The 21,078-nt window shown below is 42.3% G+C and overlaps 1 protein-coding gene across 2 annotated transcripts in view; it reads left to right on the forward strand.

Annotated features, from left to right (window-relative positions):
• The first annotated feature begins 405 nt into the window (after positions 1–405).
• Positions 406–21,078, forward strand: part of LOC147179985 (adenylate cyclase type 6-like) — a 62,896-nt gene continuing 42,223 nt past the window's right edge. Inside the window, exons 1-3 of one of the 2 annotated variants that reach the window (XM_086067447.1) lie at positions 406–558; positions 1,410–1,549; positions 2,888–3,767. In XM_086067447.1, coding sequence (XP_085923573.1) covers positions 2,889–3,767 — 879 coding nt within the window. In that variant the 5' untranslated portion in view covers positions 406–558; positions 1,410–1,549; position 2,888. Of the gene's footprint in view, positions 559–805; positions 890–1,409; positions 1,550–2,887; positions 3,768–21,078 lie in introns of those variants that run through there. The other variant, XM_086067448.1, reaches the window with a different exon arrangement.

Below are 21,078 nucleotides of genomic sequence, written 5' to 3' on the forward strand. Positions count from 1 at the left end.
TTGTCCCGACTATAATATTCAGCGCACTTGAAGAACAAATACTGCATACTAGAAGCATTTTTTCCATACTACAGCCTACTGATATTTCTAATACTGTGCGATGGGAGACGACTAGTCATTATAAAATTCTACTAACTAACATTTAGCACTTTGCCAGTGGTACGAGCAGCGTATGTATGTCAAGCACTGCACATGAGGTTTGTTCTACGAGTGTGATGGATGGATGGCCAAAACGGGACTCCAAATAACCACTAGATGGTGCTGATGCGCTCCACTGAAACGCGGAGAGAGAGAGAGAGAGAGAGAGAGAGAGAGAGAGAGAGAGAGAGAGAGAGAGAGAGAGAGAGAGAGAGAGAGAGAGAGAGAGAGAGAGAGAGAGAGAGAGAGAGAGAGAGAGAGAGAGAGAAGAAGCAGACTTCAGCAGGAGCTCGTAGGCGCACACAGCCGCATCTGCATCCGGATCAAGCTCCACTGTCGGCGGCTACACGGATCCTGGAGTCTCGGGGTGGACCAGGAGCTCCTCGGCTGCGGGTGTTGTGAGATCGTCCCCCGCCAGAGGTACAGTATGTGCGCGTGCGGACCCGCGCCCGGCAGACTGCGCTCGAATGCGTCAAAGTGGCACTGCCGGAGAAAAAGTGCTGATTAATTTTGCACCGTTCCGCCGCGTTGTCCACTTTACATGTGAGTACCGCTCAGAGTCCAAACGTCCGGACTGTGCCGCACATCTCCGGCCGCGCATGAAGTTGCCCCGCGGAATGTTTGGCTCCAGCACTCGAATGAGTCAGGGAGGGCAGCGTGCACGCGGGCTGCACGGCGGCGTGCACTCGCGGGGGTGCTGCTTGCTGCATGTGAACATGGAGGGCTGTCGACCGAGCGAGCGTCCTGTTATGTAAGAACTGGCCGCCGCCGCCGCCATCGGTCTGGCTGTTCCACTTGGTCGTATATAGGAATGGCATGCCCGGTCCCGCGGTTTGCACTCACGGATATCTAGTTCATAGTTTGTATGACATAACACTGGGTGTGAGGTGAATTTGGGAACGGGGCTCTTGCTGCCGATTGTCTGCCTCTCGTGCACCTCCCAACTTCCACACGGGTTTGTCTGTCCTCCGCCGTCCAGAGCAGAGATTTGCTTATTAGGTTTGGAGGTCAGTGTCATTGGATTTATCTTTAGTGAGTCATAAGAGCACATGGACAAGTGCATGTGGTTAGAGAGCTCTTGATGTCTGATTGGTGCCCACTCCAGTGGCTTTTGTTGTCAAATGGAGCACACACCCATGACAGCAGCAGATTATTGCGATAGATGGCAGAGAGCAGTCGACTGGCGAGAACCATTAATGGTTTGAAGGCAACGAGGCCCGATTCTGATCTGCAGCTCATTTGCGTTTGTGTGCTTTTGTTTTTCTTCCCAGGAGACATGAAGGCCTACAGAGGCAACTGGTGGCGTGCAGGGCTAAGACATTAACACTTTGGGAGACTGCAGAGACATGTGTACACCCGCTGGCATGAACTAGCCTTAAGCGCAAAGTGTTAAATCCAACAGACCACCCAGGTAAGTGGAAACTTGCACCTGTGGTTGCTATTTTCGTGTTTTTCTTTACAGTGGTGCCCCCCACCACCACCACCACCACCCCAAAGTATGTAAAGAAAACATACCAACAAAAAATGCTGTTAACTTTAATGACGAAGAGTAATAAATGTGTCACAATCTACTTTTTTTTTTTTAATTACTTGTCACACAAGTTCAAAATAAAATCGACCAGTAATAAAACACTAAAACATAACACACAAATAAACACTCCACCTTTTCATCACAAATGACAAACATATACACCGGCTAACTATTGAGTGCTAGCTAGCTAGCTTGCTCGCTCAGCACTCTGTCGTCACTCACTTTTGCAAAACATCGCAAACAGACTCCATTAAACCATACTGGGCACACAAGATCCAAATTAAGTCTCTTTTCACACCAAAAAAAACACAAGATTTTGTCTGTGTCCTTTTTTAGCCGAAAGCAATGGAACAAAAGCAGGAAGTGGCAATCTATCAATATAAAGTCAGTATTGCGTCTCAAAGTGGAAGCACCCCCCCCCCTTTCCCCCCACCATGTTCTATACGGTATTTTGGTTAATATCGCGTTAGTGGAATATGAGTTAAGCAGAAAAATTCAGCAGTTTTTTATCAATATCAAAAGGCGGCCATTTTGCTACTTGCTGTCGAGTGAAAATGACATCACAGTTACCCCGGTCTCAGATAACAGCCAATCACAGCTGCGCTTCAGAAAACAGGTGAGCTGTGGTCGGTCGTTGCCTGAGCCCTTAGCATTTGTGATGTCATCTTCAGTCGGCAGCAAGTGGCAAAATGGCCGCCCCTGAAATGGATCAAAACAGCTGGATTTAGCTTCATAACTCAAATGATCAGAATGTCATTTTTAGACTAGTGAGGTCACATATAACATTATTGTTAAGAAATGTTTAACGTTGACTTCCAACTTTAACAAGCAAGTCATTAAATCCAAACACCCTGGCCTAAAAGTAAGCCAGCATCTTTTCTCCTTAGAATCAGTGCACGCTATCATCATGCTAAGTTCCGGTGGATATTCTTCCTGTTGTCATTCCATGCTCGTCCTTTCATTAAAAAAGCCAAATAAACATGCAGAGTTCATCGTTTGAAGCTGGCCGAAATGACGTCGAGTGAGCAGCGCTGACGGCTCATATTTCACAAGTTGTTTGAACTCTGAGGCACTTTTTCTTCCCCAAATGTCCCAGTTGACCAACACTGTACATTTATAGTCCATAGAAATAATTGATCATTTGATTGACCAAGAAAATACTTGAAACTCTTTGGTTTTGCGAAGATTTGTGTTCATTGTCCCTCACGCTGTCTTCAGGATGTCGTGGGCCCGAGGCCTCTTTGTGGGCCGAGTGGACGAGCGCAAGACGACGTGGGGCGAGCGCAATGGCAAAAAGAAGAAGGACAAGTCCTCGCTGTGCACTTCTCGCTACATGAGTTGCCTCAGGGACCCCGAGGACCCGGAGCCCCCGAATGTGGCCGCCCAGCATTACCACACCCGAACGGGTACGAGCGGAGGAAACTTTGGCCCGCACTGCGGATGGCAAGAGGACCACTACGGGAAAAGGATGGCCGAAGGCGTTGATCTGAGTCTGAAGGCCGTCGACTTGGGCTTTGAGGGGCGGAAAGAGGAGGACTTTGGGGAGACCGCCGGGGGCCGTTGGAAGGCCATGAGCGCCGCCGACTGCTGGATGCGCGTGGTGTGGGTTTTTCACTCCAAGAAGTTCCATTCAGCGAAACTGGAACGTCTGTACCAGCGCTACTTCTTCCGACTCAACCAGAGTTCTCTCACCATGCTGATGGGGGTTCTGGTTGTGGTGTGCGGGGTCATGCTGGCCTTCCACTGCATCCAGCGGACTCCGGATGTGGCCTACGTCTCCGTCCTCTGCGTCGCCATTACGCTCTTCCTGGCCGTGATGGTGGTGTGCAACCGCAACTGCTTCCACCAGGACTACATGTGGATTGTGAGCTACCTCGTGATCGGGGTGCTGGTTGTGGTGCAGGTGTACGGGCTGCTGATGGTGAACCCCCGCAGTGCCTCGGAGGGCGTCTGGTGGACCGTCTTCTTCATTTACATCATCTACACGCTGCTGCCTGTCCGAATGAGAGTCGCCGTTGTTAGCGGCGGCGCGCTGTCCGTCATCCATGCTGTGACGGCCTGGCAACGGAACCAACAGGACAAGTTCATCTCGGAGCTGGTAAGTTGCAGCTTGATTGTCTTTACGCTTCCGTCCTGGCGACAACTGCTGCGCAACACAATCTGCGTGTGGCGTTTGTGCGGTGTGGTGTTTTTCTGAGGGTACGAGGCTAACTTCCGCCAACATTCATCTAAGGCAGTGGCTCTTAACTCATTCACTCACTCAGCCATTTTCACTGAAGCAACCCCCTTCGCTCCCAACTGTTTTACTGGATTTTGTCTGATTTTGCAAGGCCCACAGAATATTGTGTTCTAGTGCTATAAAAACATGGACCTACCAAAAGAAAGATTAGCGTCTATTCTTTCATCATTATTCACAAATCTGTTGAAAACACTGGGGGAAAAAAAAAAAGCTTCTTGCAACATAGCCCTGGTGCATCTCTTATACTCTGCTGCCACCTGCTGGCCGTTTCTCTAATAACTACCACTGCTTCAAGCATTCTCTTTAGTTCAGAGGCTGCATCAAAGCCTTCCGTATGCTCGAGCATAAAACAACAAAAACGTATAAATGCGTCTTTGGGGGCATAGTAGTATTTAAAATAAAACGTACTTAGACGTTTTTGGGAGCAAATTAGTTAAAGGGGAAGTTAACCCCCACTTTTATTATTTTTTGACAATTATATGTTCTCTGCAGAGCGGCACGGTGGCTGACTGGTTAGCACGTCCGCCTCCCAGTGCAAAGGTTGTGAGATCAAGTCCGGGCTTCGGTTTTCCTGGGTGGAGTTTGCATGTTCTCCCCGTGCTTGCGTGGGTTTTCTCCGGGTACTCCGGTTTCCTCCCACATTCCAAAAACATGCATGGCAGGTGAATTGGACACTCCAAATTGTCCATAGGTGTGATTGTGAGTATGGTTGTTCGTCTCTGTGTGCCCTGCGATTGGCTGGCAACCAGTTCAGGGTGTACCCCGCCTACTGCCCGAAGCCAGCTGGGATAGGCTCCAACAACCCCCGCGACCCTTGTGAGGACAAGCGGTACAGAAAATGGATGGATGGATGGATGTTCTCTGCAGCCTCACTGGTCTAAATATGGTATTCTGGTTAATATTCGTGGAATATGAGTTAAAGGGATAGTTGACTCATTAAGCCATTTTCAGCAGTAAAAAGTTCATATTTTGTCAAGAATTAATTTGATGACTTCATTATTTTTCATTCACAATTAATATCTTTAAAGTTTAAAGTTTTTTTTTCCCACTTGCCGTCGACTGAAGATGACATCACCTGTCCTGAGGAAGTAGGGAACAACCAATCATGTCACAGTTTGCTGACCAAACCCAGAAAACAGGTGAGCCATGATTGGTCAGCACAGGTCATCATTAGTTGACAACAAGTGATTTTTTTTTTTAAAGGTTCTACATGTACCTGTAAAAATAATGAAGTTATCAAATTATTTCTGGACAAAATATTCACTTTTTGTTGCTGAAAATGGCTCAATGAGCAAAATCACCTAACTCACCAAACCCCTGGGGTTCAATCAAACCCAGGTTAAAGTGGATTTCAACCTTAAACATTTCTTGATAATAATTAGTTTATATGTGACTTCACTACTCTGAACATGATAACATCAATGTTGCTCAGGTGTCAGGTAACAACCAATCACATCTGGGCTTCAGAAAACTGAGCAACATTGATGTCATCTTGAGTCGACAGCAAGTGGCAAAATGGCCGCCCCCTGAGATGGATAAAAACGGCTGGATTTTGCTTCATGACTCCTATTCCACAAATGTAATATTCATCACAATGTCATGTTTAGACTAGCGAGGTCGCATTTAACATATTATTGTCAACAAAAGTTTAAGGTCGACTCCCAGTTTAATCTAGGTTTGATTGAACCCCAGGAGTTTGGCGAGTTAGTCTCAGCCTCGGGGGCTCGACGGAGGTCAAGACAAACACCTGACTCGAATGATTAATGATGGTACGCCCCGCTTGGCCATCATTGGCTGCGGGTGATCACGCAACAGTGCTTGGCCTATCTGCGCTGCAGGGAATTTGGTGCGCTCAGTCGTCGACTTGTGATCACAACATGTGATCGGGAGAGTCACCCTCCCCCACGCCGTGCTCTCGAGAGCTCTCCGATCGCAGATTGTTCCTTTAGGAACGCTACGAGGCTTACCTCAAAATTCTGAAAACAACAATGCGCAATGTACGTACAAAAAAAGTTCCTACGAAATGCATGAAATAAACTGGAAATTATTTTTGAAAAATGAATCTCATATCGTTGCTTCAAGCGGTAACACACAATTGAAATAAATTAATCCAAAATGAATTTTATTTACTCAATTAATTCAATTTAATGACCTCATAATTAATTAAACTTAATGTATTAACTTGGATTAATTTAATTCAATTGTGTGTTACCACTTGAAGCAATTCAATTAAGTTGGTTCAACAATTCTGTGATTTCGGTTCTTTATTGACCTTATAAACACAAAGAAAACACATTACAAGTCTAAAATATAAATTGAAGTAAAAAAGAAAACAAGAATAGGAAGAAAGAAAAGAGTTTATATGTTCAAAAAGGGGTTGGAGGAAGTTAAAAACTTAAGTGTGTGTAGATATGTTAGTAACAACCAAATAAATCATATGGAGAAAACTTGTTATTATACTGTAGTCGTGATTCCTGGCCAGTCCTCATATATATATATATATATATACATATATATATATATATACATATATACAAACAAGCTTTCACACTCGTATCCATATGGACAATTTCTCCGTGTCCAGTGAAGCTAACGTTCTAGCATGTTTTGTGAATGTGGAAAATCCCACACAAGCACAGCGAGACGACCATGCTGCCCCATTTCACATGATTGAACATTAAAAGGTTGTTAACGTTGACAGTGAGAGGTAATGTACTAAATGTTGATTGATATTGTTAATAATGAGATATAAACAATGTTTATTGCTATTTTGCAGTTTAGGATCATTAAACACATCCGGGTCAAACTGTCCCGGGAACATTTTTGCTGTTGCTGAGCAACGAACGTCACAAAAGGGTTCAGTTTGAAGTGAAGTGTATTGCGTAAAGCATTTCTTCATTTGGGAATTTCACTGTGTGTGAAAATGTGGGAATTTTGGGAGATTGTGATAAATAGTTCCCAAGATGTTGTGATTGAGCGGAACATTTTGAAGCTAGAATTGTGGGAGGAGGAGGTAATTGTACGACGGCGTATTAGGGCTGTGTGTAAATATATTTTTTTTAGAGGGCGGAGGCAATATTCCGAGAAAAAAAACATGCAAATTTGCCACTCTATAAACTCGCAAATTAGCGAGAAAAAACTTGTAAATTTGCTAGTTTATAAAGTCGGCTTTTCAAATAAAGAGGTAGTAATGGCTTTAACCGTATCATGTTAAGCATTCCCACTTCGAAGCGATCGGTACTGCCAGCGACAAAGACGTCTCATTTTGCCAAGGTCCACACACTGAGGATCAAGCATTTAAGTTAATTTGTTAAAATAAATATTTACTTGTACATTTATGTTTCCAGAACTATTATTTACGCATTCTAACATTTTTATTTTAAGTAGATACGTTGACGTGTCGAATCTGCTGCTCTCCGTCATTCACTTGCATTTACCTCAAGTATGCCAGCTTCTGATTGGTTAGTGTTTAGTCAGCTGATCAGGAAGTGTTGTCGCTTTAGCTGCCGTGTATGACGAGTAAAGTTTCAATTAAGAATAATCTTGCCTTTTCATTTTATAAACAGTGTCCCATTAACCACCACCAACGCCTCACATTAGGCTATAGCTATTCTACGTGTATTTCTCGTAAATTTGACTTATAAAGTGGCAAATTTGAAAGTTTTTTCTCTCGGAATATTGCCTCCACCCTCTAACGAAAAAATATATTTACACATGGCCCTAATACGCCGTTGTATACGGTAAATGTGTAAAACATGTTTTTTTAATTTTTAATTTGGGAAGTTTTGGGAATACATTTTAGTAACAACAATTACAGTATTAGAAAATAGTTCACAAAGTGTTCTGAAGTGTTTGAACTTGGAAAGGGAAAGATGGAATTTTTTTGTTGACTGTCTCATTCCCTTGAATTGGTTTTGGGGATAGTAATGATAATAAAATTCAAGTTTTTTTTTTATTTTTTGGTCCCCAACAACTATTACCAGGGATCATTTACACTACCTGGAATCCAGTGTTGTGCAGTTTGCTTTTTTTTTTTTCTCTCAGTTTCACAGTTGCCGTGACCACAAGATAGGCCACCACCACGGCCCACCATCACCATCATCATCCTCATCATCACCGTACAATGGAGCACAATGTTGTTACTGTACTCATGTGGAGACGCCCTACTTTCCTTCCACATCAATATAGGACAAACATTGTTCCGGCTCCTTGCTGGCTCTTGGCGTGTCAAACGTAGAGAGTTCAAAAGCTCTCGTTAGCTTCTCCAATGAGATTTTGGTTTTATGGTGTTTATTGATATCGCACCATATACAGTTCATATCATACACAAGGAAGATCCAACATACTTTACAGAGGCAAATAAATCATGATTAAGAGTCCAGTAAATTAAAAACCTAAAATAAAAGCAGAATAAATGGGGAAAAAAATGATTTATGAAAAACAGCTGTGAACACTATTAAATGCAGCGACAGCTTGAGCAGATATCAGCTGCTTCAGTGTATTTGGTTCTGGGTCTGGAAACAATTAATAAGCCTGTGGGGTCTTGAAGTCCCATGAGGTACTAAAACGTCTTGAATATATTTAGCTCTGAGACCATTGAGGGCTTTGTGGACCAACAGTAAAGTTTGAAATTCTATTATTTGACTCACAGAAAACCATTGTAGACGTTTGATGGCTGCTCTGATGTGCTGCAGTTCCCTCGTATCTGCTCGCAGCCTTCTGGACTCGTTACAGCTGTCTGATTGATTGACTTATTTTTTCCCAGACCTGTAAAAAGTCCATTCCAATTGTCCAATCTATTGTAAATGAATGCGCGAAAGCAGCTTTTCTGTGCGTATTTGTGTGCTTTGCGGAAGGTGGCTTGGGTTGAACGAGTACTGCGGAGCCATGTTGTGATTATGGAGCATGTTTATTCTCATTGTGGCGCGACATCGTGATCATGAAGCTCAGTGCCATTCAGGCCACAATCCCCCCCGTTTGAGACAAGGAGGCTATTGTAGTCAAATGGAACAGGACTGAACTGGCTGCGATGCTGAGGCCGTACGACCGATCACATGGAAAACTACAGTAGATGATTCCTTCTTCTTTTCCAAGTCGTAAAAATAGAAACAGTGGGAAGGCTTTAAATTGAGCGATTGTTGAAGAGCATTCGCACATCCTATTCTACAGATGGCTGCTAATTTTCAACGTACCCCATATTCCCTACTTTTTTTACATTCCGATAAATTTTGAATTCTTCAATTTCCACACTCTTCAGAATAATAACCGAAATTAATAAATATTTGACACAACTGACATATCTACCTCTAGAAATAAATCGTACACATGTTGGCGTGCCATGAAGTTCTTCCTGCTGCTTTTTTGTTTCACTTGGCTTGATAGGAGGCTCAGCCGATATTTAGCATTGGCTCACCGAGCGTGTTTCGCGCTTCTATTTTTTTGGGTTTCTACTTAAGTAAGAATATGAGTAGCTTTTTGTGAGCAAAGCGTTTTTATCAGGATATTGTGAGACCGGCGCGGTGCATTTTGAGTGCGTCTATTTTTGATGTGACTTCAGACTGTTCTGTTAGCTCCCTGTGCTAGCTTGCTAGCGTTGACTGGCTAGCTAACCTTATAAGCTTATCTTATGCTTATCATGTGTGATCAAAATTTAGTGGTGTATGCGTACATTACATGGTGGCTGACAGAATTCTATTGTGTGACAGACAGTTCATATGAGTTTTGAGCTAAATGGTTATTTTCTGCTAACACGGCAATCACTCATTTATCGCGTGGTCATCTATCCCCTTGACAGATCAAATCTGCATAGTGACAATAGATCTGTGACTGAAGGTGTGTGGCTTCGAAAGGCTGGGCCTGCAGCCTGCTAGGGCCATTGGAGTTAGCGAATGACAATGTCGAGTTGGCTGGCTGCTAACCGGCTAAATGGTTAGCCACTCTGCATCCGTTAGGGTAAACAGCGGTTCATGTGTTTGTGTTTATTTTGGTATCCTTGTTGATAGAGCAATTGAAAGTGCACCGGCGGTTCTGTCTATCTCTAAGGGTGAATGGGATTCTAATTTGTTCTAATAACTCGTGGTGTTTGGCTATATTGAATTAGCTAACAATGTTTACTTTGCCGTAGATGCGTAGTTATGTAAATGGGAAAGGCACATTGCACTTTAGCTTCTGTATCTTTTACACTCTTTAGTCTTGGCTCGCATTTATTGCTCTGCGTGGTAAAATAATCACAGTAAGATGCCGCGATAGTGAATAATACACAATATAAATATATATATTTTTTTTAATGCTCTGTGTTGGAGAGAAGCCACAAAAAGTTTGCCATGATATACAGCCGTGCGTGAAAGTTTACATACCCTTGGGTTATGCAAACGTATGAAGACAACTGTAAATGTACAAAAGCTAAAAGTCGCTTAAATCACTTAAATGCTATGAATTATCACCAAAATTCACACGCATATCTTATCAACTTCAACCTCTTGAAAATATCAAAGAAATTGCCACAGTATTTTGGATTTTATGGGCATTAAGCTTTTGTCTCACTATAGAATGCGCTCACGTTTATCGGGTATGCGCGGTTACGATAGCATTTATGTTGGTAACAGTTCTGTCTCCATCCATTTTGGAAAAGTGCTTGTACTCATTCATTAAGATTGGAAACCTGAACCTCAAAACTGTGAAGCAGACATTCTACCAGGAATCAATTCATTAATATATATATATCAATAGGAAATGTAGACTTAATGGAGGTTCCATCAGCGTGACGACCGAACAGAGCAGAAACATGCTTTACTGTCATATCCTCATTTTCCCCGTACAGAAGATGACACACTTGTCTGTTGCAACGACATATGGATTGAACTTGCCTAGTCAAATGCACTGCGGGTTATTGGTTTTCTTTACTAAGCATCGCTATGAAGCAATCCAGGTGATTGTGGAGCCACTGGGAATGAGACAATATTGACACAACTCGGCTGGTTGAGTGAGCTCCCAGTATGTGCGTGGAGGGCTGCACACCAAACAGGCTGGCTGCAGGCGCACATACGCACATTTGTCTCCGCTGCCTCCATGTCGACGCGCCCGGCCGGGTCACTTTTGTTGCTCTTCTGAAGGACGGCGAGCTAACCCCCCACCATCACCCCCCACCACAGGCCCCGACACAGTATGTTCCACTTCAGCGTGCAATCAATGATGAGACTCTGTTCAACAAGATTGTTGCTCTTTCCCTCAAGCTTAAAATAGATGTGGGAGGAAGGATAGCAACATTGTTTGGGCTTGTTTATGACTTGGACGAACCGTATCCAACGTTTATACGCATGAGTCTCTATAAATGGCATGGGTGGGAAGTCGTGTTAATTTTATCAGCCATTTTCAAACTTAGTCTCAGTTTGAGTCCAGTTTAAATCACGCTGGTTAGTTTTTAACATAGTTAGTCAACCTCATCCCGTTTTTATTTAGGTCATTTTTAGTCGACTATAAATATAAAATAAAGCTAGCATTTTAGTCTTTATTTTAGTCCAAGAAAACATAATTTTATTTGTCTAGTTTTAGTCAACAAAAACTGTCAATGTTTTAGTTTAGTTTTAGTCAGGACAATCATTTTCCCCATGTCAATTTTTTGTCAGCAAAAAATGTTGAACATTTCACAACTAAAACTATTTCACATCAAATGTTCTCTCATCTTTTGGATGAAAAACAACTTCATACACAAATACAGTATATCAACACGTGGCTATATGGCGTCATGCTAGGAGCTGGTAAATTAGCAGTCGGGTTAACATTATTGTTGGAACGATATAGCCATTGGAGTAATATTACATTATAACAATAATTAACTTTTTTTTTAACCTTTCACCTCATCTGTCCCACGTGTTTGTGCATATTGCACTCGCTGCAGATTTGAAAGGGTGTGTCACTGTGTGTCACATGACAGTGTCACAGTGACAGATTTGACAAAATTATATCATTTTAGTCTCGGTTTTATTCATGAACTAAAATGTCTAAACTAAAACTAAACTAAACTAAAAATTTTGTCCAGTTTTTATGAAGTGAAGTACATTTTCATCGCGTCTTCTTTATTTAGTCCCAGTTATTGTTTATTATTGAGGGTTTTAGTCCAGTCTAGTCCGGTGAAAAATGTGTGTTGACAAAATGATTTGTGTTTAGTTTTCGTTGATAAAATTAACATTAGTGGGAAGTAACCAAGTACAAATAATCTGTTACTGTACTTAAGTATATTTGTCAAGCATAAGCTGTACTATACTTTTTTTTCCTGACAAATGCTTGCTTTTACTCCTTTGCATATGTAAAAAAAAGAAAAGAAGATGTCTGTACTTTCTGTCTTGCTGTGTGCCTCTTTATCTGTCCATCTGTCTGTCCGCTTCTTTTACAAGAGTCTTTACCTCTAAGTACCAAGTGTACGCTAAGTACTTTAGCCACCTCTGTCTTTTTGTCCCCCTGAGAAAACAGCAGTACATTACATTGTAAGCTCAATTTCACCTGGTATCCGTCAGTCTGGCTCCAGGCTACTTGCACTTTTTGTGCATACAGAGGGAGTCCATTCAGCCTGTCACGCTCTCTGTATCACACACACACATAACCTCACACAAACTTTGTGGCCCCTAGCGTCACATGGCTAGGCTCCCTGATCTGGGAAAGTAGTACAGTATTCTCCTTCTGGGACTTCATCCTCCTCCCAGCCTTCTCTTGTTGTTCCCTTATTTGTATCTTCCCTGTGGAGATGTCCATGCTGCACGTAGAGCTGAGAAGATGTGAGAGTGATGACGGTCGGGACAAAAGTGTTTTTTTTTGTAAGAGACCTCCTCGATGGAGCATGATGTCCCTGGGGGGAGGGTGCGGAGGTGGTGGTGGTGGGGGGGGGGGTGATGGATGTAATGGGGGTGACATGGATGGAGAGTATGAATAATGCGGGCATGACTCACCGGACTTCATAAGGGCTGCCAGTCTCTTCTGTCTTTTTTTTTTTTCTTTTAAAAGTCCTTTCTCAAAAGATCCTTCTCAGACGCAGCGACCTTTTATTTCCCAGAGAGCTGACACTGAGCTCTCCGCACTCACGGCCACTTTCATGTCTCATTACTCGACTCTGAGGGAGTTCACTGGGCAGCAGCGCAGATGATGAAGATAAAACGACTCTGGCAGCCAAGGAAGTTCAATTTGTCGGACAGACATTCTGAGGAGAAGATGATGGAGTGTTGTCCAGTCGTAATGTTGCGACTGCTTCGGGAAGATATGAGCACTCTTGAAACTTGTCGTTCTTCCAGGATCTGCAGCCAATATCCACATGCGCTATCTGGAGACACTGAAACGGGGCAGGCAAACCAGGGAATTGCTGAAGGGGGCCCCATGAGACGGTTTACATTGGCTCGTATCAATGACAAAACAACGGCACTGCAACAACAACATGTCAGGAATCCTCCCAGCTAGCACTTGCTGCTGGCTAGAGGGGAGGTGGGGTATCGGACAGGGTTCCTGCAGGTTCCTTCAAGTAACCCCCCCCCCCCCCCCCCCAACCCCCCACATTTTTCTTATATGAAATCGGTGGCTACATAAACAAATAAATTATAATCTGCGTGACTGCATTTGTGTTCAGTGAATTTTCGGACTATTTTGGTCATAGATTTAACAAGTCTGACCCGGGTCTGTGTTCCATTCTCAATGATTGGCTCATCCGTCCCGTTTAGACTAAAAATGTAAATTAGGGCTCCAGACTAACTTTTTTTTTTACTTGTCACGCAGCTGCGCCCAAACCTTTTTCTTGGTTGCACCAGCACTAAAGTTAGTTGCACCAAATTTTTGGGACCATATATATATTGTCCCAAAATTTTATTTCCAAAATTATATATATATATATATATATATATATATAATTTTATTTTTAAAATTATATATATATATATATATATATATATATATATATATATATATATATATAATTTTAAAAATAAAATTATATATATATATATATAATTTTAAAAATAAAATTATATATATATATATATATATATATATATATATATAAAATTTTATTTTTAAAATTATATATATATATTAGGGGTGTCAACACACTAATTTTGAGTTAATTTAAAGTTCCTTTAACGCAAAAAAAAATGTAACACGCGATTAATGACCGCCACTTACTTGGAAAGCCTGTACTGGGGGAATTCATCTACGTAAAAATTTAGCAGTAAAAAAATTAATAATAATGCATATATATGTGGAGACTGGGGTCAAGTTGTATTTTACAATTTTAAAAATGTGCAGAAGGTCACAAGTTCCTTCATGTCAAAGATTAGATAGCTATTTTTAATGTGCAAAGAAAAATGCACTGAGGTGTCACTGTCATACAAATGCAATTATGCCATCTAGTGGCAGAGAAGTGACCTAAACACAAGTCAATATCACACACGTTTTTTACAGTACAGTACATCTTTTTAATTATATTTCAATTTTATGAATTATTATGAAATTATTGAATCAATGACTAAAAGATGCAGCCATATTTCTATTAGTTTAACATTTGTCCCACTTGCATGTTATGAAAACTTAAAAATAAAAATAAATGTTATCGTACATTTAGAACTGATATAAAATTTGCCATTAATCATGAGTTAACTATTGAAGTCATGCGATTAATTTACAATTTTAATAATTTCCCTTAGTATCCTATCAAGGGTCATAGATGTACTGTTTAAGCAAGGTGTACACACACGGTACTGATCATTTAAGCCTTTTCCCCCTTCAAAGTCAACAAAGGCCAAAAGCCACACGTGTGTGACAAGGGCTTGTAACATATAAACATACGTGGTCCAAACCAGATTAGCTTGGGTTACAAGAGTCCACCTGTCGCTCTTTTTGTTCACATCGGCACCAGACGCATTTACATTGTCCTTTGAAATAGTGTATGTATTTCCATAACATCCATATGAGCAGCTGTAGCCATACGCTGCGATGCCTTCGACGGGATAACGTGATTTACAAAAGCATTGTTTGTGCTCCAACATAACCAACCGCTTGTGAAAGACGTCATACGTGGATTTACATCCAAGCAAACATACGATATTCTTTGGCCGGCGGCCGGATTTATTTTGGAAGCCAAATCCCAAACGGGCTGGTCCATAGGAGGATCTATTGACAGACGGTTTAGGAGGAGAGCTCGGTATCAAAGGTACATCAGGGCTGGGTGTTTGTTATTGCGTGTTGTTACAGCACAGGAGGAAAAACCTGTTGGTGCACTAGATTGTTGTGGGGTCAAACGGATGCGGGACTGATGGAAACTTACTGATGATCCCTGCGCTTAACACTGGAGAGCGAGACAGCCGTCAACGAAATGTCACAGACGTGTCATGATAGGCCTGGAATCAATCTTTGAAACCAACCTGACTGCCACCACACTGGCCACAGTAACCGTTTTTGCAATTACGGTATTTGGCATGCGTTGTGCCATTGTGAAAATATGTACTCTTGATGTAATCTTTCTTTTTTTGTACTCTAGATTAGGGGTTCTAGGTCAACTGGCCACACCCAGCACCATCGTTTTCCTGCCACACACATTGAGAAAGGTCTAACTAAGCTGGTCTTTTTCATAAACCTCTAATTTAGACTGCTTTTATATTTACAAATGTGCTCATAGTTTATTTGCCTGTAAACTTATAAGCACAACTGTAAAAAGCACATTATTAAGAAGATGGTACTTCATTTATTTAGCACGTTTCCACTTTACAAGGCCCTCAGAGATGCTTCAATGTGGTCACAATGGCATGGGATCGATTCGAACCCACAACCTCTGCATTTACGAGACAGACATTCTACCACTGAACCGCACCGTCCCCCAGGTGAGAAGGTAGAGAGTAAAAGTATGAATATGAAGGCCATAAAATCGGAGCGCTAAGTTCACACAAGATGATTTTAGAGTTCAAACCTTTATTAGCAGTAGTCACACAAACACTTCCTTAATTTTAACGACAGCTAATAAACATAAAAACCTCACTCATGGGACTTATTTTTAAGTATAAAATTACAATATACAAAAAAATACACTTTTTTCCTAAACTGTCAGTGGAAGCAAACAGTAAGTAGTACATGAGTGGAATTGTGGGGAAAAAATAAGCGCTGCTGTAATAAGTCATTTACTTACGTGAGAGTAAAGTATTCTTCATCCGCCTTTACGTCTTGCTTCTGTTTGGGTGGCATGTTGTCGCTCTTTGATGACTACAGTACACACTTTCACATGCCATTATGAAGCGTCCATGGTCAGAGACATGAAGGGCCGAGGAATAAGTGAAATGAGGCCACATTCAAATGTGTCAGGGTGGACGTGGTTGGTTGAGGGATGACGGACCCAAATGCAGGAGAATAAGGCAGCAAAACAGGAATCAAGTGCAAATCCGTGACTGAACTGGTCGCCATGACTGGATGGGACGTGGCTAGACTGGTCGCCATGACTGGACGTGGCTAGACTGCTCGCCATGACTGGACGTGACGGGACTAGACTGGTCGCCATGACTGGACGTGACGTGGCTAGACTGGTCGCCATGACTGGACGTGACGTGACTAGACTGGTCGCCATGGCTGGATGGGACATGGCTAGACTGGTCGCCCTGACTGGACGTGACGTGGCTAGACTGCTCGCCATGACTGGACGTGACAGGACTAGACTGGTCGCCATGACTGGACGTGACGTGGCTAGACTGGTCGCCATGACTGGACGTGACGTGGCTAGACTGGTCGCCATGACTGGACGGGACGTGGCTAGACTGGTCGCCATGACTGGACGTGACGTGACTAGACTGGTCGCCATGGCTGGATGGGACATGGCTAGACTGGTCGCCATGACTGAACGTGACGTGGCTAGACTGCTCGCCATGACTGGACGTGACGGGACTAGACTGATCGCCATGACTGGACGTGACGTGGCTAGACTGGTCGCCATGACTGGATGGGACGTGACTAGACTGGTCGCCATGACTGAACGTGACGTGACTAGACCGGTCGCCATGACTGGACGGGACGTGGCTAGACTGGTCGCCATAGCTGGATGGGACGTGGCTAGACTGGTCGCCATGACTGGACAGGATTTGACTAGATTGGTCGCCGTGACTGTACAGGACGTGACTTGCTGTGGAGTGGCTACGACTTGGCTGTGTCACGAGGGGGACTTGGCTGTGACGAAAGCTTGACTGTGACAAAGGCTTAGCTTTGACGAGACGAGACACATGGACTTCCACACAACGTCGACAATGCTCCAAAACCGACTGGACAAACACAACAGACTAAGGCCCCGTCCGGACAAAAGCAAAGCCGGCTTCGTTCCTCAAACAGATCTCGTACACACAGAAGCATTTCAAGACTTGCGTGTGTCCAAAAGAAGACGCAGAGGACGTTTAACAGCTGTAATGTATATGCCAAGTCTGGAGTGGCGCTGTAGCGCAGCCACAGGGAGTGCGTAGAAGAAGAATCAGCGAAGAAGATGGACACTTTTTTTGACGATGGCGGGTGATTCAAGTACAACACCGCTTCTCAAACGTGGGTATAAAGAAGCAAAATATTTTGCTGCAAAAGCAGAAGCAAGCGAAGGAGGCTGTGCAAAGCGACTACGACACGGCACGGCTATCCGCCATTGTTGTTGATGGTTCGTGCGCTTTAATCTGCGACAATGCGTCATCGAGGAGTATCCTGCATATGGTGTCCAGACGGACGCGTACGGGGGACGTATTGAAATCTTTCCTCGCTGGAGCCCAGTTTCAAAAGGGATCGGTTTTAAGCTCCGAAACCGCGCCATCGTGTGGACCAACGGCTTAAACGGTAAGAAACTTGTGAGGATACATTGAAAGTGTCTCTCGTGTGGACGGGGCCTAAATACACCAACACTAATGAGACACACCTGGGGAAACACACGTGGCTGATTGATTGATTGATTGTTCACACACACTGGGAAGGGAAGACACACACAGGTGGACGTGGTTAGACATAACGAGACAAGCGAAGAAACCAGGAACACATGACAAAAACACCAACCACAGACAAAAACAACAAGAACACCCCCTAACAAACAAAAACCCAACCCCCACAGAACTGAAACAAAACTTTAAAACATAAACACATTTGTTGGATGACACAAGGGTTAGCGTATGCCAGCCAAACACAGACATGCGACATCTTCACTGTATTTCTTTTTATTGAAAATTCCCATCATGCTGCTTGTGGTATAAAAATATGATGATTGAAAATATGAGTCAAATGAGACTAGTGGAGATTTTTTTTTTTTTTTTTTTATGGCCCGGCACTCATCTGCTCATTGCCCACACACTGCTTTTAGTTAGTGCGTCAAATTGTTTTGATCTGTTTGTGCGCGTAAGCCTCATGGATTAATGCAGCTCACCGGGCTAATAGCAAATGGTGAGAAGCCATCGATCGCAATATTGCCTCAAATACCTCCATCCCACATCTTTTACAATTATGTGTGGGATGCAACCAAGTACAAATAAAGCGGGGCCTTGAGATTATTTTTTCGATACGAGCTATCGTTCAGCCGATTGTTTGCTTTAACTTACAGGCAAACATTTGACATATGAGCACCATATGGAAGTCAACTCAAGTCACTTGACAACAAGCAGCAGTTTGGCATAAAGTTAACAATTCTTCAAATAGAGTCTTCAAGCTGTTTTATGCCACTCCCAGTTGAAGTTTACTGCTAAATTATTACATAAAGAGAATTACACGTGTTACAACCCTTCAAGCAATGGATATTTGAACACAAACGGTGGAGCTGCACATGCATGTAGACAGACAGTCACAATATTCACGGACAAATATTCTTTATCCTTTGCCAAAAATATTTCTACAGCTTCCTGAGTCACTTGTGAAATTCTGTATTATACTGCCCCCAGGTGGCCAAGGAGCAGCACAGTGTTCATATTGAATGTTTAAAACTGTTTTATTTGTAACATTCTATTTAATTATGTCATTACTGTTTGTTTTTTAAGGAAGTACAATATTAAAAAGAGCTATTTTTCCAATAAAAAAAAAACATGTGACTTTTGTTTGTTTTTGGAGGGGAGCCTGGAACAGATTAAGGGACATTCCATTCATTTCAATGGGTAAAGTGTTTTGGGTAACTATAGTGTGGTCCTGGAATGAATTAAACTAAGGCACAACTGTACTACAAATTCTTCTTGTGCATAAGTACAGTTGTGGTCATAAATTTACATACCTTAGTGGTATGTAAACTTGTAATTGTATATATCACAATTCACCACATTATTATTATTATAGTTATTATTATTATAAGGCTGGGCAATAAATCAAATTAATTCGATACATCGCCATTTTAAAAATCGAATCTTTGAAAATGTGCTCAATTGTCAAGTGTCAGAATGCTGGATGGTTGTTTTACAAGAAATGTTTACAATAGCTACCAACTACTTAATTGTGGCATTTAAGCACAAACTATGAACGTTACATTTTTGTTAAAACTGATTTAGAATCACTATACATTATTGTTGTCTGAATAATTATTTTGGAATAAATGAAACATTTAAATAAATGTTGGTTGGGTTGATTAGTATTTTTTTTTTTTTTTAGCGATATTACCCAGCCCTTTCTTCTTCCTCATTTTCTTTTTCTCCTTTTTCTTCTTTTTCTTTTTCTTCTTTTTCTTAATTTTCTTTTTCTTCTTCATTTTCTTCAACTTTTTCTTTCTTCTTTTTCTTTTTCTTCTACTTTTTCTTCATCTTTTTCTTTTTCTTTTTTTTTCTTCTTATTTTTCTTTTTCTTCTACTTATTCTTATTCTTATTAATATTAATATTTATAACTCCGAGCGTGGGCGGGAACAGTTAGGATCAATTATGAATTAATACTGCTCTTAAAACATGTCCAACAAGAAGGAAAATAATAGCTTGGCTAATAATAGCTGAGTGACTGCAATCTTCCATTAGCAGCTTATGGTTTACTAACAACTTGGCTTTGTGTGAAAGTAAATAGAGACTAAAGTGCGATGGCTGACAGCCAACCAGCCTGCACAAATATATTTGGAATCCATTAGTGGTGTTAAATGCTGATCAGCGTGGCATGCTAGCTCTCGGGCTTTTACGGCCCGTTGTTTCTCCGTGAAGGTGAATAGCTGTGTGTCACAGTTCAGCGTAAACACAAGACAACGGTCACGCGTACTCTGCCTGCTGCCCCCCCCCCACCCACACACACACACACGCCCACCCCCACCCATTATCTGTTGCATAGTTAAACAGGAAACAGCAAGTGTAATGGCAAGAGAATGTGCAGACGAGACCATGTTGTAATTGACAAACATCATCGCCATTGCTGTGCAAACACAATGTCCTGATGTGCAAATGCCACACAAAGTTAGTGGTGGGAAAAAAAACAAAAAAACATGTAAATGCTTGCCTTTGTTGCTGTACTTAAGTGCATTTTCATGCATGTGTTTTTTACTTTTTCTTAGTCAAATCAAGTTACTTTGTTTAGCTCTTAATCACAAAACAGCCTCTTAGGTTCTTCGTAAGCAGAGTTGGCAAATCCAGGTCCAGCAAGTAAAAACCCTGCCACAGTTTGGCTTTAGCCCCTCATGCTAGCTAATGTAACACGTTGTGTATTTTCATTTACTTGCAATTGACGTATATTTGTTTTGTGAATTATTATTTTGTATTTTAGTTTGACATGCTGAAGTGGGCTTCGGCCTTCCTGGGTGGAGTTTGCATGTTCTCCCCGTGCTTGCGTGGGTTTTCTCCGGGTACTCCGGTTTCCTCCCACATTCCAAAAACATGCATGGCAGGTGAATTGGACACTCCAAATTGTCCATAGGTGTGATTGTGAGTATGGTTGTTCGTCTCTGTGTGCCCTGCGATTGGCTGGCAACCAGTTCAGGGTGTACCCCGCCTACTGCCCGAAGCCAGCTGGGATAGGCTCCAGCAACCCCCGCGACCCTTGTGAGGACAAGCGGTACAGAAAATGGATGGATGGATGCTGAAGTGTTTTAGTGTACTGCGCATGCCGTGAGCGCAAAAGAGAGATCGAGCGAGTTCGGGGAGAGAGTTCAATAGAAAACCAGCTTGAACCCTGTCCTGCCGTCTCTGGTTCATTTAGCAGAAGAGACGCCAGAAAACATCAGAAACGTGAAATTATTTGTAACCCGCCTTT

This window comes from Leptonotus elevatus, chromosome 2 (genome assembly GCF_054856555.1).
Source record: "Leptonotus elevatus isolate MCC_2025b chromosome 2, RoL_Lele_1.0, whole genome shotgun sequence".
Classification (NCBI taxonomy): domain Eukaryota; kingdom Metazoa; phylum Chordata; class Actinopteri; order Syngnathiformes; family Syngnathidae; genus Leptonotus; species Leptonotus elevatus.